Source organism: Rana temporaria, chromosome 1 (genome assembly GCF_905171775.1).
Source record: "Rana temporaria chromosome 1, aRanTem1.1, whole genome shotgun sequence".
In the NCBI taxonomy this organism is placed as follows: domain Eukaryota; kingdom Metazoa; phylum Chordata; class Amphibia; order Anura; family Ranidae; genus Rana; species Rana temporaria.
In genome coordinates, this window is record NC_053489.1 from 214,624,821 (window position 1) to 214,643,707 (window position 18,887).

At 44.4% G+C, this 18,887-nt stretch overlaps 1 protein-coding gene across 1 annotated transcript in view; it reads right to left on the minus strand.

The window, feature by feature from the left end:
* Positions 1–18,887, minus strand: part of SLC5A1 (solute carrier family 5 member 1) — a 99,664-nt gene that overhangs the window by 64,135 nt on the left and 16,642 nt on the right. Inside the window, exons 3-5 of the mRNA XM_040349645.1 lie at positions 11,171–11,275; positions 5,198–5,257; positions 923–1,027 (exon numbers count right to left, since the gene is read on the minus strand). Coding sequence (XP_040205579.1) covers positions 923–1,027; positions 5,198–5,257; positions 11,171–11,275 — 270 coding nt within the window. The remainder of the gene's footprint in view (positions 1–922; positions 1,028–5,197; positions 5,258–11,170; positions 11,276–18,887) is intronic.

Below are 18,887 nucleotides of genomic sequence, written 5' to 3' on the forward strand. Positions count from 1 at the left end.
ATAGGAAAACTTTCAATGGGGAATTCTGTTCAATTGACACCTGTCGAAGAGGGAGCTTCCTCTGAATTTTTGACATTTTCTCTGAATTCCTGGTGAATCTTTGGGGACAGCAATAAAGGGAACTCTACCCAAGGGGACACAGACAACAAAAAAGCTTATAGAGATTTTAACCCTTCCTAACTCTATCAAAAACAAAATAAAGCTTTGGCTATAGATACAATTTAAACTAATAGACTAATCATACATCTTATTAACTTCAGCTACAGTTACAATATTATCTGCCATCATCACAGGTGAGTTTTCCAGACATTCATTTAAAAAAAAAGCATTCATCCAGGCTGATACTCTCATATCCACAGTATAAGATATTCACAGACACTGCCAGTCATTGGCTATTGGGTAAACAGTGATAGGACATGTTGGTAAATCTTGTCTGGCTGATGGTATTTTCTCTTGATAAGTCGGTGTCAGGTTGGGTCTGCATACCTATTCCCCTTCACATAGGCTAAACACAAACCTTTGTCCAACCTAAGAGCTTGTGTTTAATGATGTATATGCAGACACTAGCACTGGGGGGAATTGGATCATGCCTTCATGCCCTTTTGTGTCTATAGATATCTTAAGATATAATACTGATTGTAGCTTTGTATATATTTTTGCAACCCAGAAAGAGCATGGGAAGAGTATTTAACAGACTATCAGATACACCATTTAACAATCTTTTTTCAATCAACATTTATTTACAGTCTAAATAGTTTTTTTTTTTACTAATGCTCCAGCCCAAAATTGCATTCATTGTCTTGTCAGTAGTAGACAAATAACAGACCAAACACCAATGACTGATTGCTTTCCTTGCTCTAAAGTAAAGATCTAAATCAAATAAGCATTGCATGTTAACGAAGAACACTGTATCTTAACTCACTGAGATCTTGGTGAACACATAGAGCAGCAGTGAAAGAACAGAGAGGTAGACCCGTATCCGGTTTCCACCAAAACGTTTCCTCAGATACTCTGGCATTGTTACCACCTGGGAGGAAAACATAAGGGTGACCAAAGACTGAATGACATAAAGTTCTAAACAAAGCCTATACATATGCATTTTTAATATTAGAAAACGATTACTCAGAAAAAGGAGTCTGAAAAACATTAATCTGGTTGTATTACATTTATTGTCCAAAAGATGGATGATTTATTGTGTTTATGGTTTATGTTAAATCACCAGCTTAAAAACAAAATAACGCTAACATTATACAGCTAGTTGCAATAACCAGACACTTTGGAGTTTATTTACTAAAGGTAAGTAGCTGTTCACTTTGAAAGGAATGTTGCACTTTGCAAGAACATTTTCTTCAGAGTTTAGTGAACAAGGTGAAGCTCTGCTGACCTCCATCAGCCAATATTTTGCAAGCAAACATGCCGTCTTCTTTTCCTTGCACACGGTTGGGGAAACTTCAAAGCTCGAAATATTAAAAACATACATTAACCCATGTTAACTATTCAGATTTTCTGTTTACTAAAATTGTATGGCTGAAATATGAACTCATAGGCCCCGTACACACGACCAAACATGTATGCTGAAACTGGTCCGCGGGCCAGTTTCAGCATACATGTTCGGTCGTGTGTAGGCGCGAGCGGGCCGAATTCCAGCAAACATTTGCCCGCCGGGGCTTTTCCCAGCGGGCAAATATTCGTGGACGTGTTTTAAAACCGTCCGCTGGAATCCTGCCCGCTCGGACATGTACGGTCGTCAGTACAGACCTACCGTACATGTCCAGGCGCCCGCCGTCCCTCGCATGCGTCGAATGACTTCGACGCATGCGTGGAAGCCTTTAAATGGCAGGCCCGCCCACGTCTCCGCGTCATCGTCGCGGCGACGACGCGGACACGCCCCGCGTATTGTTTACGCGCGGACTTCTGTACGATGGTGTGTACAACCATCGTACAGAAGCCCTCTGGCAGGCATGTACGGTGAAAACGGTCCGACGGACCGGTTTCACCGTCCATGTTTGTTCGTGTGTACCCGGCCTTATTGGTTTCTGAACTTTTAGTTTATGCATGCTTTGTCAAATAAGTCTATACAACTGAGGCTCCATGCACACTGGCTTAAAAAACGTTGCTTCTACAGGAGTTTTGTGTTCTGCCTGTAGAAGTAGCTCAATATTATCCTATGTGTACATGCACATTAGGATATGCACATGAGTTTAACGTTTAGAGGCAGAAAAAAAAAACCTTCTCATTTGAAAAAAATTAAAACTCTCCTATACTTGCTAAACTTTGTACAAAAAATGCTCTATATGAGCGTTTTTTACTGCTGAGAGAACAGACGTTTTTTTAAGCCCAGTGTGCATGGAGCCTAAATGTCAGTTAGCCATGTTTTAGTATATGGCTGGACTAGGGTTGTAAAAAGACCTGGGGCACCACAAGGCAGTTGCCCATATCAACCAATCAGCTTTCTTTTACTTGAACTTTATTGAGAAGAATAACAAATGGGCACTTACACAATAAGATTAATACAATAGCATAACAAATTCAAAAGCAGTTTCTCTCTGCAAGTATTATCAGGGCAGCCATCAGGAATTTACACAGCTTGAGGCATGGCCCCCCTGGAGCAGAAAACGGGGGGGGGGGGGTGCCGCAAGTTGAGAAGCGGGGGGGGTGGGTGCCATCGCCAATTGAGAAGCGGGAGGGCGCAAATTGATAAGTGAGTGCTGACAAAAAAATGGGGGATGCCATCCAGGCCCCTTACAGGTCGGGGGGGACTTTGGGGGCAAACGAACAAAAAAAAATAAAAATGGGGGATGCCATCCGGGCCCCTTACAGGTCAGGGGGGGGGCTTTGGGTGTTGACAAATAAAAAAAATGGGGGATGCCATCTGGGCCCCTGGGGACCACTGGGCCCCTTACAGGTGTACTGTCTGTGCCCCCCTGATGGCAGCCCTGAGTATTATACATTAATCAATGATGCAGAAATAAAAAAAGAAAGAAACAACCAGGCCCAGCAGCATTAAATCAATAGGTAATAAAATAACAAAGCCATGCCTGAAATTGCATGCGTCTCATGTGCAATAAAAGGGGGGCTGTTGAGCTGGGGACCATAGAGCTAAAAAAAACACATTTAGTCATCTATGGGACCACTCTAGCTTGTGGGCAAAATACCAGTTCCAAGGCAGAGAGAATCAGAGTAAAAAAGGGAAAAAGAAAAAAAAGGGGGGGGGGGGAGAAGGAGGGAGAGGGGGAAGGCCATCCCTGTCCTGGAGAAAAATATCAACACGTTTACTAGATAACAGTTCTAAGAAGTGCATAGGCGGTTGCGTTGATGGGAAGCAATCTAACCAGGGCTGACAGATATACACAGATGTTTATCGTGTTTGTCGGTTAGAATCGCCGTAAATTTCTTGTTTACTAGGGTGCCGCACATCCGACTTTTCACTTAGTCGAAGTTGAGAATAGGTGTCTTCCATGCTGTGGCAATTGTCTGATTCATGGCCCAGAATATATGGATCACGAAAGCGCACTTTTGGTTGGTAGCGCCTTCTATCGGTTTGTGTAGGAGCGCCTCCCAAGGGTATTTTTGTAAGTTTATGTGTAAAACTGAGTTGACCATGTTGTAGACTCTTACCCACAGCTTTTTGACCTTAGGGCATGTCCACCATATATGCTTCATATCGCCTAGGTCTGAGCATCCCCTAAAGCGGGGATATGCAATTAGCGGACCTCCAGCTGTTGCAAAACTACAAATACCATGAGGCATAGCAAGACTGACAGCCACAAGCATGACACCCAGAGGCAGAGGCATGATGGGACTTGTAGTTTTGCAACAGCTGGAGGTCCGCTAATTGCATATCCCTGCCCTAAAGCATATAGAAGGGTATGTAGGGAGACATTTATCAATTCTAGCCGGGATAAAGTACCACTGAGACAAGACCTTGAAAGAGTTTTCTAAAGTCATTACGTTACGGGAGGAAAGTCCCTTTCCCAATTGGAGCAGTAAGATGGGTACGTGAGTTAAAATTTTTGAGATTAGAGGAGTATAATAGGGAAATGAGACCTTGGGGGTTATTTACTAAAGGCAAATCCACTTTGCACTACAAGTGCTCTTGGAAGTGCAGTCACTGTAGATTAGAGGGGGACGTCCAAGGAAGAAATAAAAAACAGAATTTTTGCTTGCACATGATTGGATGATAAAATCAGCAGAGCTTCCCCCCATTTCAGATCTTCTCCTCAGATCTACAGTGACTGCACTTCCGAGTGCACTTGTAGTGCAGAGTGGATTTGCCTTTAGTAAATCAACCCCCTTGTGTTGTAGGGGACGTTCGACATCTGGTTTCAAATACGTTTCGGTTGTTGACCAATCGTGTTTTTCTGTCAGGGATTTCAGCAGTAGCGAATTTGGAGGTAATGAAATTTATCAGAGTTTGGAATGTCATATTGCGCCAACAGTGATAGCTCTGGGGATTTTCCAAACTCGGGGGGATTAAAGGGCATTTAAATATTTCAAGAAGAGGAGATCGATAGAGATGTGTCAGGGAAGGAAAAACATGTTATGTCTCGTACACACGACCGGTTCCCCGTCGGGAAAACTGCCATGACAGATGTTGGGCGTGAAAACTGGCCGTGTGTGTATGCTCCATCGCAAAAATGAGAACATGTTTTTTTTTCCCACCGGGATTCCCGGCAGGTTTTTAAGCCGGCAGTTTACCTATGGGGAAAACCTGTGGTGGAGCATACACACGACCAGGTTTCCCGACCAAAGCTCTCATGGCAGTTTTCCTGCCGGGAAACCCAGAGGTGTGTAGGGGGAAAAAGCTACCAAGCAGGTTCTCGGTTTTCCCCTCAGTTTTCCCGGCGGACTTTTTACTGCTGGGAAAACCAATCGTGTGTACAGGCATCAGAGGGAAGGAAGTATTGGGGGAGTATTGAGGGAGGGATGTCTGATCACCAGTAGTCTTGAACCTATCCAAGAAAGATATACTGTATGTTCAGAGGAGAAAGATCAGAGTTTTCAGGAAAATGTTGTGTAATCCTGGGATGTTAAACTTTCTGAATTCATAATTGTTATAGCTTTGCATTACTGACCTTTTTCGTAGCACTTGCAGGTTAATATTCTTTTCATTGCTGTTAATATAAAAAAACAAACAAAAAAAAACAGAAAAACAACAATTTGCGTATGTAAAGTCTAATAAAATAAAGTCTCTCACCCCAGCTTTTACATATATGGGTACAAATATCCAGCCAAGAATTACCACAACAACCAGTGCCTGAAAAAAATAACACAAGATCATATTAATAATCTGTACTTATATAAGTATCGACTTTTCAAAGTGAAAATACATGTTGCCATTTCCAAGACATGGTAACTTGGTTTTTAAATAAATGATATAATCATAAACTATTTAAAAGTATAGCTAAAAGTAGAAACATTCAAGTATTTACATGTTTTAAAAAACAAGGCTTCATGTACACTGGACGTTGTTCAACCTCTCCTGAACAATTTAACTTGACAGCTAAAAATCAGTTTCTAAAAACTTCCGTTTAGCTGCATTTACATACTGCATTTAGCCGCGTTTGCATCTAGAAGCAGTTGAAAAAAAATACCTTTTTTTGTTAAAATGAAAAACATCTGTAAACGAAACGTTGCTAAACACAAGTTGCCGCATTTAGCCGCGTTTGACGCTTCAATTGCCTCTAAACACAGCTTCTGAATGCATTTTTTTGGGGTTCAAGAAAAAGCCTCTAAACAACTGCCTAGAAACAATTATAAACGAACCAGTGTACATGTACTGATAAGATAACATAGAGCAGGCACGTCCAAAGTCCAGCCCGGGGGCCAATTGTGGCCCCCCTGGTGATTTAATATGGCCCCCCCCTGGGGATTTGGATATATATATAGCCATTGCAGCCTCACATCTGCCCTGGGGCCACAAAAGATATATACCATATTTATCGGCGCTGCCTCGGAGGGGACAGGACGTGCACCGTCAGATTACATAAAGAGAATCTCCTGTTTACTTGGCGGCGGCTGTAATAGGAAGTCCCGTTTCCTGGGATGCCATTGGATGACTGTTCTGTTTATCATAGGAGGCGGGACTTTGTATTAAAGATGCCACAGCGTAAACAAGAAATTCTCCTGTTTGTAATCTGACGGCACTTGTCTCTCCCCCTCCCTGTCCCCTCCAAGGCTGCAGATGGGCATCGATCAGGCTGCATTTAGGGCACATGTGAGGCTGCATTGATTGCAGTGGTGAGGCTGCATTCATGGCAATGGTAAGCCTGTGCGTGTTATACGCTGATAAATACGGTATATCCAAATAACACACCCAAGGTCATCCTTAGTTCTGAGCAGCGCTCAGGAATTCGTTGGGACCACAAAAGAGATATATACAGTATATCCAAATAACACACAGATCTCATCTCTTCACCACACACCGCCACAAAGGCAAGAGAATTCTTGTTGGGCAGTGTATTGGTGCTCGGACAAACACACTTAGATTAAATTTTAATGGTTCAAAAAATGTTAGGCAAAATGGTCGGCCCTCGAGCATGTTCACTTCATCAAATGTGGCCCTCTTTGAAAAAAGTTTGGACACCCCTGACATAGAGGAAAGTTCAGGAGCAGTTGAAAAAAATGCCCAACTGCTCCTAAACATCCGTTTACCAGCCACAGTGCACATGAGGCCTAAATAAATGAGCTTTGAAATAAGCCATTCCTTACCTCTATACCTACCTGCAGGTACTTTAAAGCAATGTGACGTCATCCATTTTGGTGATCTTACTAGACAGTAAAGTTATTTTAATATCCTTTAAGATTGATTGGCCCTATACCATAGATATACCTTGGGGGATCTAAGGGTCTAAGGGAAGTAATATATGGCTCCACTTGAAGAGAGTTATTCCGTGGAATTTCCCAGTGTGCATTGCTCCAAAGTACGCCGCAAGGACGTCATTGGTTTCGACGTGAACGTAAATGACGTCCAGCCCCATTCACGGACGACTTACGCAAACGACGTAACTTTTTACAAAAACTTTTATTGCATAAGAGACTTACGCCTGTCGGATCTAATGGATATCTATGCGTAACTGATTCTAAGAATCAGTGGCATAGATACGACGGGTCAGATTAGGACTTACGACGGCGTACATGGCGCTGCGCCGTCGTAAGTCCTTTGAGAATCTGGGCCTAATGCCCCATACACACCATCACTTTATGTGATGAAAAAAAACGACATTTTCTGTGAAGTAAAAAATGACGTTTTTGAAACTTCAATTTCCTACACACCATCGTTTTTCTCACAATGTTCTAGCAAAGCGAGGTTACGTTCCACCACGTTTTTCCATTGAAGCTCGCTTCTGGGCATGCGCGGATGAAAAAACGTCGTTTTAAACAACGTTTTTGCTACACACGGTCAATTTCTGTGAAGTAAAAGTTGACGTTTTGAAAAACGACACATAAAATTGAAGCATGCTTCAATTTTTTTTGGTCGTTTTTTAGAAGACATAAAACGACGTTTTCCCCCACACACGGTCAATTAAAGTGACGTTTTTAAAAACGTCATTTTTTTTCATCACATAAAGTGATGGTGTGTACGGGGCATACGTGTCCCTAATTGAGACAAGTACACACTATAGAGGGATATGATTTGTTCGTATTTTATGTCTGAGATTACAACCACTTTAAACTGCAATCCTTGTTCTGGATGCTCTTCCCTGCCACTGACCAGACCTCTTACTGGTCTTGCTTTTTTTCCAAAACTTGAGAACAAGATCCAAGTACCTAAATTTTTTCCCTATGTAAAAGGAAGGATCATCACTTTTGGGGAGCATAACATGCGCTTCAATTAAAAAAAAAATCCTGCGAAGTTTGTGTAGCCGTGTCTACAAATTGTGCAGATGCCACCTCCAGAACCCTCATACCAGACACCTTCCGTCCCTTACACAACATAGATATTTTGTAAATTAAATTAGAAGTATAGTAAAAAGACATAGCCCAACCCTCACGTTAAATTGTTATGTCTTAATTTACAAATATGTGGACACATCTCTCAATGTATGTATATAGTAAGACTGGTTAAAGCGGAGTTCCACCCAAAAATGGATGGAACCCTCCCCCCCTCCGGTGTCACATTTGGCACCTTTCAGGGGGGAGAGGGGTGCAGATACCTGTCTAAGGTATTTGCACCCACTTTCGGGCACAGACTCCTGAGGGAGTCAGGCCACTACCCCCCCCCCCCGGCGCTGTTTCTTGGGAAACACACTGGGGGTTATCCTCAAAAGAGATACTCCGACTTAAGTGCTGTTCAGTCTGTGTGTAACTTTGGAAACGATCCTCAAAAGGCTTTTTCCAAAGTTAGACAGAAGATCCGGCATGTGTAATTGAATTACACTGCCGAATCTTAGGATGCAGTACCGCATCCGCCGCTGGGGGCATTTCGAGTCGAAATGCCGTTGCTAGTATGCAAATTAGCACTTAAGGCGATCCACAAAGCTTTCTAGCTTCCTTTTTGCGCCGTAAGTGTTATTTTGCAAGTGTAAAATTAGGGCTCGTTCTACAAAGTGTAAACTAGTCACACCTTGTAAAAGCCCATTCCAGCGACGGCATTTGGTATGCTTTCCCGAGGGAGAACTCCACGGCAATTTGTAAAAAACAAAACCGGCATGGGTTCCCCCCCAGGAGCATACCAGGCCCTTAGGTCTGGTATGGGTTGTAAGGGGACCCCCCTACGCCGAAAAATTGACGTAGGGGGTCCCCCTACAATCCATACCAGACCCGTATCCAAAGCACGCTACCCGGCCGGCCAGGAAGGGAGTGGGGACGAGCGAGCGCCCCCCCCCCTCCTGAGCCGTGCCAGGCCGCGTGCCCTCAACATGGGGGGGTTGGGTGCTCTGGGGCAGGGGGGCGCACTACGGGCCCCCCCACCCCAGAGCACCCTGTCCCCATGTTGATGAGGACAGGACCTCTTCCCGACAACCCTTGCCATTGGTTGTCGGGGTCTGCGGGCGGAGGCTTATCGGAATCTGGGAGTCCCCTTTAATAAGGGGGCCCCCAGATACCGGCCCCCCACCCTAAGTGAATGGATATGGGGTACATCGTACCCCTATCCATTCACCTGGAGGCAAAAAGTAAAAGTTAATAAACACACAACACAAGGCTTTTTAAAATATTTTATTATTCTGCTCCGGACGCCCCCCCTGTCTTCGTTATTAGCTCTTTTACCAGGGGGGGCTTCTTCTTCCGCTCTCCGGGGGGGGGCTTCTCCGGACTCTGGGGGGCTTCTTCCATCTTCTCCCCTCTTCCGCTCTTGACTCGGCGAACCCCGGTTCTTCTGCAGCTCTCCGGTGCCTTCTTCTTCAGCGCTGGCTGCCTGCTATGTTTGTGTGTTAGCTCGATTTCAAACAGGCAGCCAGCGCGGTCTTCTGTGGCGTCAGGGTCTTCTGTTCTTCCGATGTTGCCTCGTCGCCTGTTGTCGCTGTAATGATGGAAGCGCGCCTTGCATCCCATTTATATAGGCATCACCGTCCCATCATGCTCCGGCAGGTACCCACGTGGTGGGTGCCTACCCACGTGCACCCACCACGTGGGTACCTACCGGAGCATGATGGGACGGTGATGCCTATATAAATGGGATGCAAGGCGCGCTTCCATCATTACAGCGACAACAGGCGACGAGGCAACATCGGAAGAACAGAAGACCAGAAGACCCTGACGCCACAGAAGACCGCGCTGGCTGCCTGTTTGAAATCGAGCTAACACACAAACATAGCAGGCAGCCAGCGCTGAAGAAGAAGGCACCGGAGAGCTGCAGAAGAACCGGGGTTCGCCGAGTCAAGAGCGGAAGAGGGGAGAAGATGGAAGAAGCCCCCCGGAGTCCGGAGAAGCCCCCCCCCCGGAGAGCGGAAGAAGAAGCCCCCCCCGGAGAGCGGAGAAGACCCCCGGAGAGTGGAAGAAGAAGCCCCCCCTGGTAAAAGAGCTAATAACGAAGACAGGGGGGGCGTCCAGAGCAGAATAATAAAATATTTTAAAAAGCCTTGTGTTGTGTGTTTATTAACTTTTACTTTTTGCCTCCAGGTGAATGGATAGGGGTACGATGTACCCCATATCCATTCACTTAGGGTGGGGGGCCGGTATCTGGGGGCCCCCTTATTAAAGGGGACTCCCAGATTCCGATAAGCCTCCGCCCGCAGACCCCGACAACCAATGGCAAGGGTTGTCGGGAAGAGGTCCTGTCCTCATCAACATGGGGACAGGGTGCTCTGGGGTGGGGGGGCCCGTAGTGCGCCCCCCTGCCCCAGAGCACCCAACCCCCCCATGTTGAGGGCACGCGGCCTGGCACGGCTCAGGAGGGGGGGGGCGCTCGCTCGTCCCCACTCCCTTCCTGGCCGGCCGGGTAGCGTGCTTTGGATACGGGTCTGGTATGGATTGTAGGGGGACCCCCTACGTCAATTTTTCGGCGTGGGGGGGGCTCCTTACAACCCATGCCAGACCTAAGGGCCTGGTATGCTCCTGGGGGGGGAACCCATGCCGGTTTTTTCTTTGAAAATTGGCATGGAGTTCTCCCTCAGGAATGCATGCCGCTGTCATTTTTTTTTTCCCCGACGCAACTTTAAGCCGTCGCGATCCTCAAAACTCGGCGTAACGTAACTTCGCGCATGCGCAGTACGGCCGGCGCGGGAGCGCGCCTCATTTAAATGGGACTCGCCCCATTTGAATAGGAACGCCTTGCGCCGGCGGAATTTTAGTTACACAGCCTGAAATTTCTAGATAAGTGCTTTGTGGATCAGGCACTTAGGTAGAAACTTTAAGGCAGTGTAACTTAAATTGGATTTTTTAAGTTACGTCAGGTTTTTGTGGATCTGGCCCACTGTTCCCAGGAGAGAGCGGGGACCAGTGACGACGCGCCGCGCTACTTCCGCATGCGCAGTAGGGAACCGGGCAGTGAAGCCACAAGGATTCACTTCCTGATTCCCTCACCGAGGATGGTGACGGCAGAGTCGAGCGATTGCTCGTCCTCGTCTGCCGGCATCGCGGGCGCGCTGGACAGGTATGTGTTCATTTTTTAAAAGTCAGCAGCTGCAGTATTTTAAGCTGCTGGCTTTTAAAAAAAAAAATTCAGGTGGACCTCCGCTTTAAGGGAAGTACAGTATTACAGTATCACAAGTGTGTTACAATAACTTACATTCCATTCAAAGCCTCCAATTACAATCCCACCAGCAGCTGCGGTACCTGCCAGACCAACAAAGTGCCCACTTCCGATGTTACTGGCAAAGAGGGACGCTCCAATCTGAAAACATGATAAAAACAGCATTATATATTATACATAACATTTTTTAAAGAACTTTAGATTAACATTACATACTTTGTAAAAGCCTAATACTTGAGATGTACATACCTTGGGGCAGATCCACGTACAGCGGTGCATATATCCGCCGGGCGTAGCGTATCTAAGATACACTACGCCGCCGTAACGTACTTTTTTTTTTCGAATCCTCAAAGAATGCGCACCATAAGTTACGGCGGCGTAGTGTATCTTTGGCGGCGTAAGGGCGCGCAATTCAAATCGATGTGATGGGGGCGTGTAAATACGTTGTGACCCGACATAAACAACTTTTTTTTTGAACGGCGCATGCGCCGACCGTGGGGGTATCCCAGTGCGCATGCTCGAAATTAAACCGGAACAAGCCAATGCTTACGACGGTGACGTCATTCTACGCAAATCCCTATTCGCGAACGACTTACGCAAACGACGTAAAAAATTTAAATTTTGACGAGGGAACGACGCCCATACTTAACATTGAGTACGCCACCATATAGCAGCTATAACTATACGCCGGAAAAAGCCGAACGCAAATGACGTAAAAAAATGCGCCGGCCGGACGTACGTTCGTGGATCGCCGTATCTAGCTAATTTGCATACTCAACGTGGAATTTGACGGAAACGCCACCTAGCGGCCAGCGTAAATATACACCTACGATCCGACGGCGTACTAAGACGTACGCCTGTCGGATCGATCCCTCATTCCATTGTATCTTGTTTTGTGGATACAAAACAAAGATACGACGAGGGAACTTTGAAATTACGCGGCGTATCAATAGATACGCCGGCGTAATTTCTTTGTGGATCTGCCCCCTTGTCTCTAGATTTTAAACTACCCAGAAGCCCTTTTAAGCATATTTAGAATATATTTAGTTAAAGTGGATGAAAACCCACCACTCACCCAGTATAAACGAATGGCACAGTTTTAATGTATATATACATGCAGACCTCCTGCATGTATCCCTACCTTGCAAATGTCACCCCCTTCAGAAGTAGGAGCCCCGCAAAACTCCGGAAACAGTGGGTGGGTCTCTTTGCTCGGTGGGCGGAGTCGTGTTGTCACAAGACTCCCCGACCACCTCTACACTCTCCTACTCCTGAGTTTTGAGTAACATCCAGTCAAAACTCAGAAAAGGCACCACATGACTTCAGCATGCCCAGTCATGCTGAGGTGTGGAGTAGCCAATCCTGGGAGAGCTGGAGAAGAAAGGAGGAGGGATGGGAAGCTGGAATTGTAACACTCTCTCTCTAATGCCGTTCATGAGATAAAGAAATTAGATGTCAGTCACAGCAGTGGGGGATGTGGTGACACAAACTTATCTGTGTGTAATTTTTTTATCTTACTAAAAAAAGACTAGAGGATTGCTCAGAGCTGGATTAACTCTTCGTGACAAGACTGAGCACAGATGACTTGACATCCTCTACTGTACCAGGTAGAAGTCTTTAATAAAAACCTTTTTTTCAGGTTTACATCCACTTTAAGAATTTAAAATGCAGCACATTTCATCCCTGTTTTTTAATTTGGGCTGGAAACATGACAAGAAAAGCTAATTGGATGTTTTGAATAATACTAACTAAAGAACTCAATGTGTCAGCTTCTAATAACCAGAAGGTGACCTGTTTGTTCATGACTCCCAACCATAGGTGCATGCAACCTATTGTATTAGGGTGTGCACCCCAAAGCTCAAACACACATGTCCTTATTATACAGCCTCAGTTGTACTGGACAGTGAATGAATAGGAAGAGCTCTGTGCTGAGCGGCTACCTGTTCATTCACAAACTGAAGCATAGTAAAAGCTCCGAGCGGCGGAGGGAAATCGAAGGAAAAGGTAAGTGAACCAACAATGTACTAGCTTAAAGGAACCTATTTAGAAAATAAAAAACGAACCTTTACAACCCCTTTAAGTTATAAATGAACACAGAGATTTTGTTCATTTAGAAAAGGAAGGTGCTGATAAATTACATATTCACTAGCCTCTTCCTACATTCTCCATCCTGAAACATCCACCAAAGCAGCTGGGGGGAGAGGAGGGAAGCCAACAGCATTGTGGGGTGGGGGGCCAAAACGGGGGAAGCCTGGGCAGTAGGGGGGGTTGGCATCGCACATAGTGATTATGCACCTCCTGTGCATGCCTATGCCCCCAACCCTTACCAGCAGCTTAGTATAAAACTGCTTATACTAGTACCTTGATTCTACCTGCAGAGTTTTAATCGCAAACCTTGCCCACAACTGAGTTTATTGTTGCCACTTCGAAAGCCAGCATTACAATTTACAAGTCTACAATGTTACAAGAGATCGCTTCTCATTAACAAAATATATGTTACTGGAGAGTTCTGCAAATTTCAAGAGACAGTTTTGTTACACGTTACAAAAACTGCTGCACCTGAAGCCTCGTACACACGACCGAGGAACTCGACGGGCGTTTTTCCTCGTCGAGTTCCTTGTTAGGCTGTCGAGGAACTCGACAAGGCAAGTTTCTCCATTCCCATCGAGGAAATAGAGAACTTGCTCTCTTTTTGGCTCGTCGAGTTTCTCGACAGTTTCCTCGACGAAAATGTACACACGACCAGTTTCCTCGGCAAAAAAATATCTCCCAGCAAGTTTCTTGCTGGTTTTTGCAGAGAAATTGCAATTATTATTTTGTAGTAAAACATGAATTTTAGCCTTAGCTTGCCAAATACTAGGAGATTTTTGAATGACCATTCACATGAATATTCATACAAAAAATCTCAGTACATTCGATGACTTGGCAAATATTTGGGAGTTTTTATATTTTTATACTTGGCGAATATTGTTCGAAAGTACTTCAAAATTTAATTTGCTTTTACCATTTGGTTTTACAAAACCTATAATTTTCTGAAATAACCAATTGCTTACTGGGCACTTATACCCCCTTCCTGCTCAGGCCAATTTTCAGCTTTTACCGCTGTCGCACTTTGAACGAAAATTGCATGGTCATGCAACACTGTACTCATATGAAAGTTTTATCATTTTTTTTACACAGACAGAGCTTTCTTTTGGTGGTACTTAAAGGGGTTGTAACCCTTCCTGCCCAGGGTTGTCGGAAAGAGGCCCTTGTCCCCATCAACACAGGGACAAGGTGCTTTGGGGTGGAAGGCGCAGAGCCCCCCCTGCCCCAAAGCACCCACCCACCCCCCCCATGCTGAAGGCATGTGGCCTGATATGGTTCAGAAGAGGGGGCGCTTACTCGTCCACCCCCCTTTCCTGATCTGCCAGGCTGCATGCTCGGATAAGGGTCTGGCATTGATTATTTTTAATTTTTTAAAACATTTTTCTATTGTCGGGCAATTGCTAGCATTCTTTATCTTTACATTCATCTGTCAGTGGGGAAGCCCGCTGACATATGATGCTCATGGTTGTTAAGGACATGGGCGGCCGGCTTCCCGGCCCACTGCTTAACAACCAGCTATTTCTTCACACAGAATTTGAATCGGTCGATTCGTTTTTCGACCAATGCGAATTCTAATCATTCTGAAAAGTTGGAATTCTTTAGAAAATTAATAAATTAAACAAATTTTAATAAAAATGTACCTAAATTTAACGAAAACGAAAAAAAAAATCAGAAACTAAACTAAACAAATTCCATAACGGAACTAAATTAGTAACATAAAGAATCTATCCGAAACAAAACACATTTTTCCATTCTGCACATGTCTAATGTAGGATATAAGCAGCATATTGCAGATTAAATATAGCAACAATGGAAGTATGTGTCATAAAAGAATCCAAACCAAATCAGTGCAAACAACGGATTTGTCCATGCAAGAAACTGTATAAATAATGGTGATGAAAAAACAAAGATGCAGCCTCCCATTAAGAACTTCAATATCCCACAGAGTGCTTCTTACTCCCAATTAGTGCTCAGACAGCTCAGACGAGTGCTCCATTTCTCATTAGTGCTCAAAAATCACTCAACAGATCACCTTCAAGTGCTCCCCCCTCCAGGAACAATCTCACCTGAGGGAGTCTGATCTCTATAATAAGGTGAGATCAATACAAGCTTTTTAGCCTCCTGGGATTTGAAATTCCTTGCTGTTGTCCTCTCAGATATGGCTTATAGTGATTTGGAGTATCCAAAGTGCATATATAAAGAAAAACAACTAATAGTGCTTTAAAAGAAGAGAGAAGTGTGACCTGCCCTGTCCACAGTAAAAGGCCTCCATCCCTGGCTATATAGAACAAAAACAAAGAAAAAAGAATGGGACTTTAAATGAGGCTTATTGCTGCAAAAAAGTGAATGGAATATATTATATATGACAAAACCTTCACTGTATCAAACGCAATTCCGTGGTCTAGAAATGCACGATAAAGTTTTCAATACATAAACATAACCATATACAAAGGCTGGTAAAAGTATACCATGAACATATACACTGTATACAATGATGATACATAATTATACATATACATACAACTGAGTACATGCTGTATGAAAGTCGAAGTGTCTTGGCATGACATGAATGGAAAAACTTGACACGTTTCGTGAATCACGTTCACTCATCAGGAGTATGGATGTAAAAATCCATTCACTGTAGTTACAGAAAATCATATATATAAATATAATAAACCCTTCATAAGAATGACGGAGGGGAAACTTTCTGAAGGATCCAAAAAAGTTCCCTTAAGGAGTATTTAGATATGGGAGAGGGGGTCCCCATCACATGCCCGGCCTGGAGCTGAGGTAGGAAACCCAAACCAAATCAGTGGGTCGGCTAGTTGTCAGGTCAAGTCATCACAATGCAATCCCAGAGAGGATAGATGGTCTAGTAACAATCGGCACCAATCTGGGAGATAATGATTGCATGGTAAGTGGTGTGTGAAATGAATGAATTGTGAAAGAGTAGAGAAACATGAAAAAAGTGTACTGTATGTGAAAAAATGAAATTAGAAGAAGTTGATGTGAAAAATGTGGATTATGTAGAAAAAAAAAAGAAATAAAATAAAATAAAAACCTAAACAGGATATGAGAAGTAAGTGTGAATGGAGTCACAGAGGACTCCTGCCTACCTTGCATGTTTGAAAAACAATGTGAAACCAGTGATGCGGTGTCTCTCTCAAGAGGAGGGACATAAACCAGTTCGGTTTTTGGGCTGATCTGTAAGTATCAGCTTATCTAAGTACTCCTTAACCTCCCTGGCGGTATGATTATGTCAGATTTTTGATGCTGAAAGCGGTACAATTGTTTTGCATGGAAATTTGGCGTTTTAGGCCTGTAATTCTTAGAAATAACTCACTTAAATCTGTCCAAACAAGAGTCTAGTAGACATCCCGGGTATGATAAAGTTTGAAACACAAAATCATTAATTATAATATAGTCAATAACTATAAATAATTATAACAAATAATAATATAATAAAAATAAAAATTATTCAATAATGTAATCAAATAAAAAACACTGAAATTTGCTCAGTTGCAGAATTGTCGCTGTCATTACTTTCAGTGTTTGATGACGAATTTTCCCACAAATCGCTATCGCTCAATTCTGCAAGTGATTCGAATTTATTATCGCTGTTTTCTAGCTGCTCTAAAACCACTTTTGATGTAAAGGGACACTTTTTGGTTGCTATGAACAATCTCCAGTTTCCAGGTAGAAAGAACAGTATTCATAATATAAAACTGCATGCAGGGCCCTGGACAGACCACTAGGCACAAAGGGGATGTGTAATTATTTGATACAGTACTGTAATCTTACAGATTACAGTATACTGTATCTATTCTTTTTTTTTTACTTTTTGAATTTGGCATCGAACTCCATCCCCGTGCGTCACAACGCTCGCAGGGAACGGAGCTCCGCACTGTGAATCGAGCGAGATACGGCGGCACGTCACAGCGGGGAGACATCGCAGGATCCAGGGGACAAGTTAAGTAACCTCTACATGGATTTTGCGATGCGAAACTGTGTGGGGCTCGGGGTTACCGCTTTTGGTATGGAAATTTCCCCCCGAGCCACCCTCGGGAATACCGCCAGAGAGATTAACCACTTGCCGACCGCCACCTGTACATATACGTCAGCAGAATGGCACAGCTGCGCAAAGTAACGTATATATACATCACTTTTAATTTCACGCCGTGCGGGCACGATGCGCGCCCCTGCCTCGAGCTCCGTGACTGCGCCTATTGGACCCGTGGACTCTATGTCCGCCAGTGTCCTGCGATCGTGTAATGGAGCTGCACAGCGGGGGGGATGCCTGTGTAAACAAGGCATCTCCCTGTTCTGCCTAGTGAAAGGACACTGATAGTCTGCTCCTTGTCATCGGGAGCAGCGATCAGTGTCGTGTCACAGTAAGCCCAGCCCCCACACAGTTAGAATCACTCCCTAGGACACAATCAACCCATTCCTCGCCTCCTAGTGGTTAACCCCTTCATTGCCAGCGTCATTTACACAGTAATCAGTTCATTTTTATAGCACTGATCGCTGTATAAATGACAATGGTCCCAAAATAGCGTCAAAGGTGTCCGATGTATCCACCATAATGTCGCAGTCAGGTTAAAAATCATAATAATGCCTAATAAATTACTTTAAAAACCTGTGTAGTGTGTTTTATTTGTGACACTTTTTTCCCCCCAGATGGGTAGGGGTACAATGTACCCCCATACTCATTCACATAGGGTGGGGGACCGGGATCTGGGGCCCCCCTTATTAAAGGGGGCTCCCAGATTCCGATAAGCCCCCCGCCCGCAGACCCCGACAATCAGTGGCCAGGATTGTCGGGAAGAGGCCCTTGTCCTCATCAACATGGGAGACAAGGTGCTTTGGGGTGGGGGGTGCAGGGCCCTCCCTGCCCCAAAGCACCCACCCCCCCATGTTGAGGGCATGCAAACTGGTAAGGTTCAGGAGGGGGGGGGGGCGCTAACTCGTCCCCACCCCCTTTCCTGACCAGCCGGGCTGCGTGCTCGGATAAGGGTCTGGTATAGATTTTGGGGGGACTCCCACGCCATTTTTTCAGAGTAAGGGGATCCCTTGAAATCCATACCAGACCAAAGGACCTGGTATGCTCTTGGAGGTGGAACCCATGCCGTTTTTTTTTATTTAAAATTTGGCGTGGAGTTCCCCTTCAAGATTCATACCAGACATAGTGCCTGGTATTGTCGGGGATCTAATTTGGATCCCTGTTAATTGAAGTCGGACGCATGTTGGACTTCAAGTCGCAGGGAAAAGTTGGTTCCAAAGTAGTACGACTGTTGTGTCATACCAGTGTGAACCCTAGGGCTCATTCACACAAGCAAGTAGCACAAATCCCACAGATGCTGGTGTACCCTGGGAATAAACTGTGATGATGCACTAGGGGCACCTAGTATGATCAAGCCCAAAATGCTTGCATAAATAAATTCCTGACATGTTACAATATACAGCTACAGTGTTATTGTATGTATATGTTTTGTCTTTAATGTACATGCACTTTCACTGAGTGAATTACTATGCACATTTTCTATAAATAAACCCCCTAGTGTTAAAGAAATTTGGCTCTTTTTCAAAATTGTTTTTCTATTTCTGTCTAGTACATAGAAGAAAGACAAGAGAATAAAGTCAGTATACATAACTCTGGTTACAATGT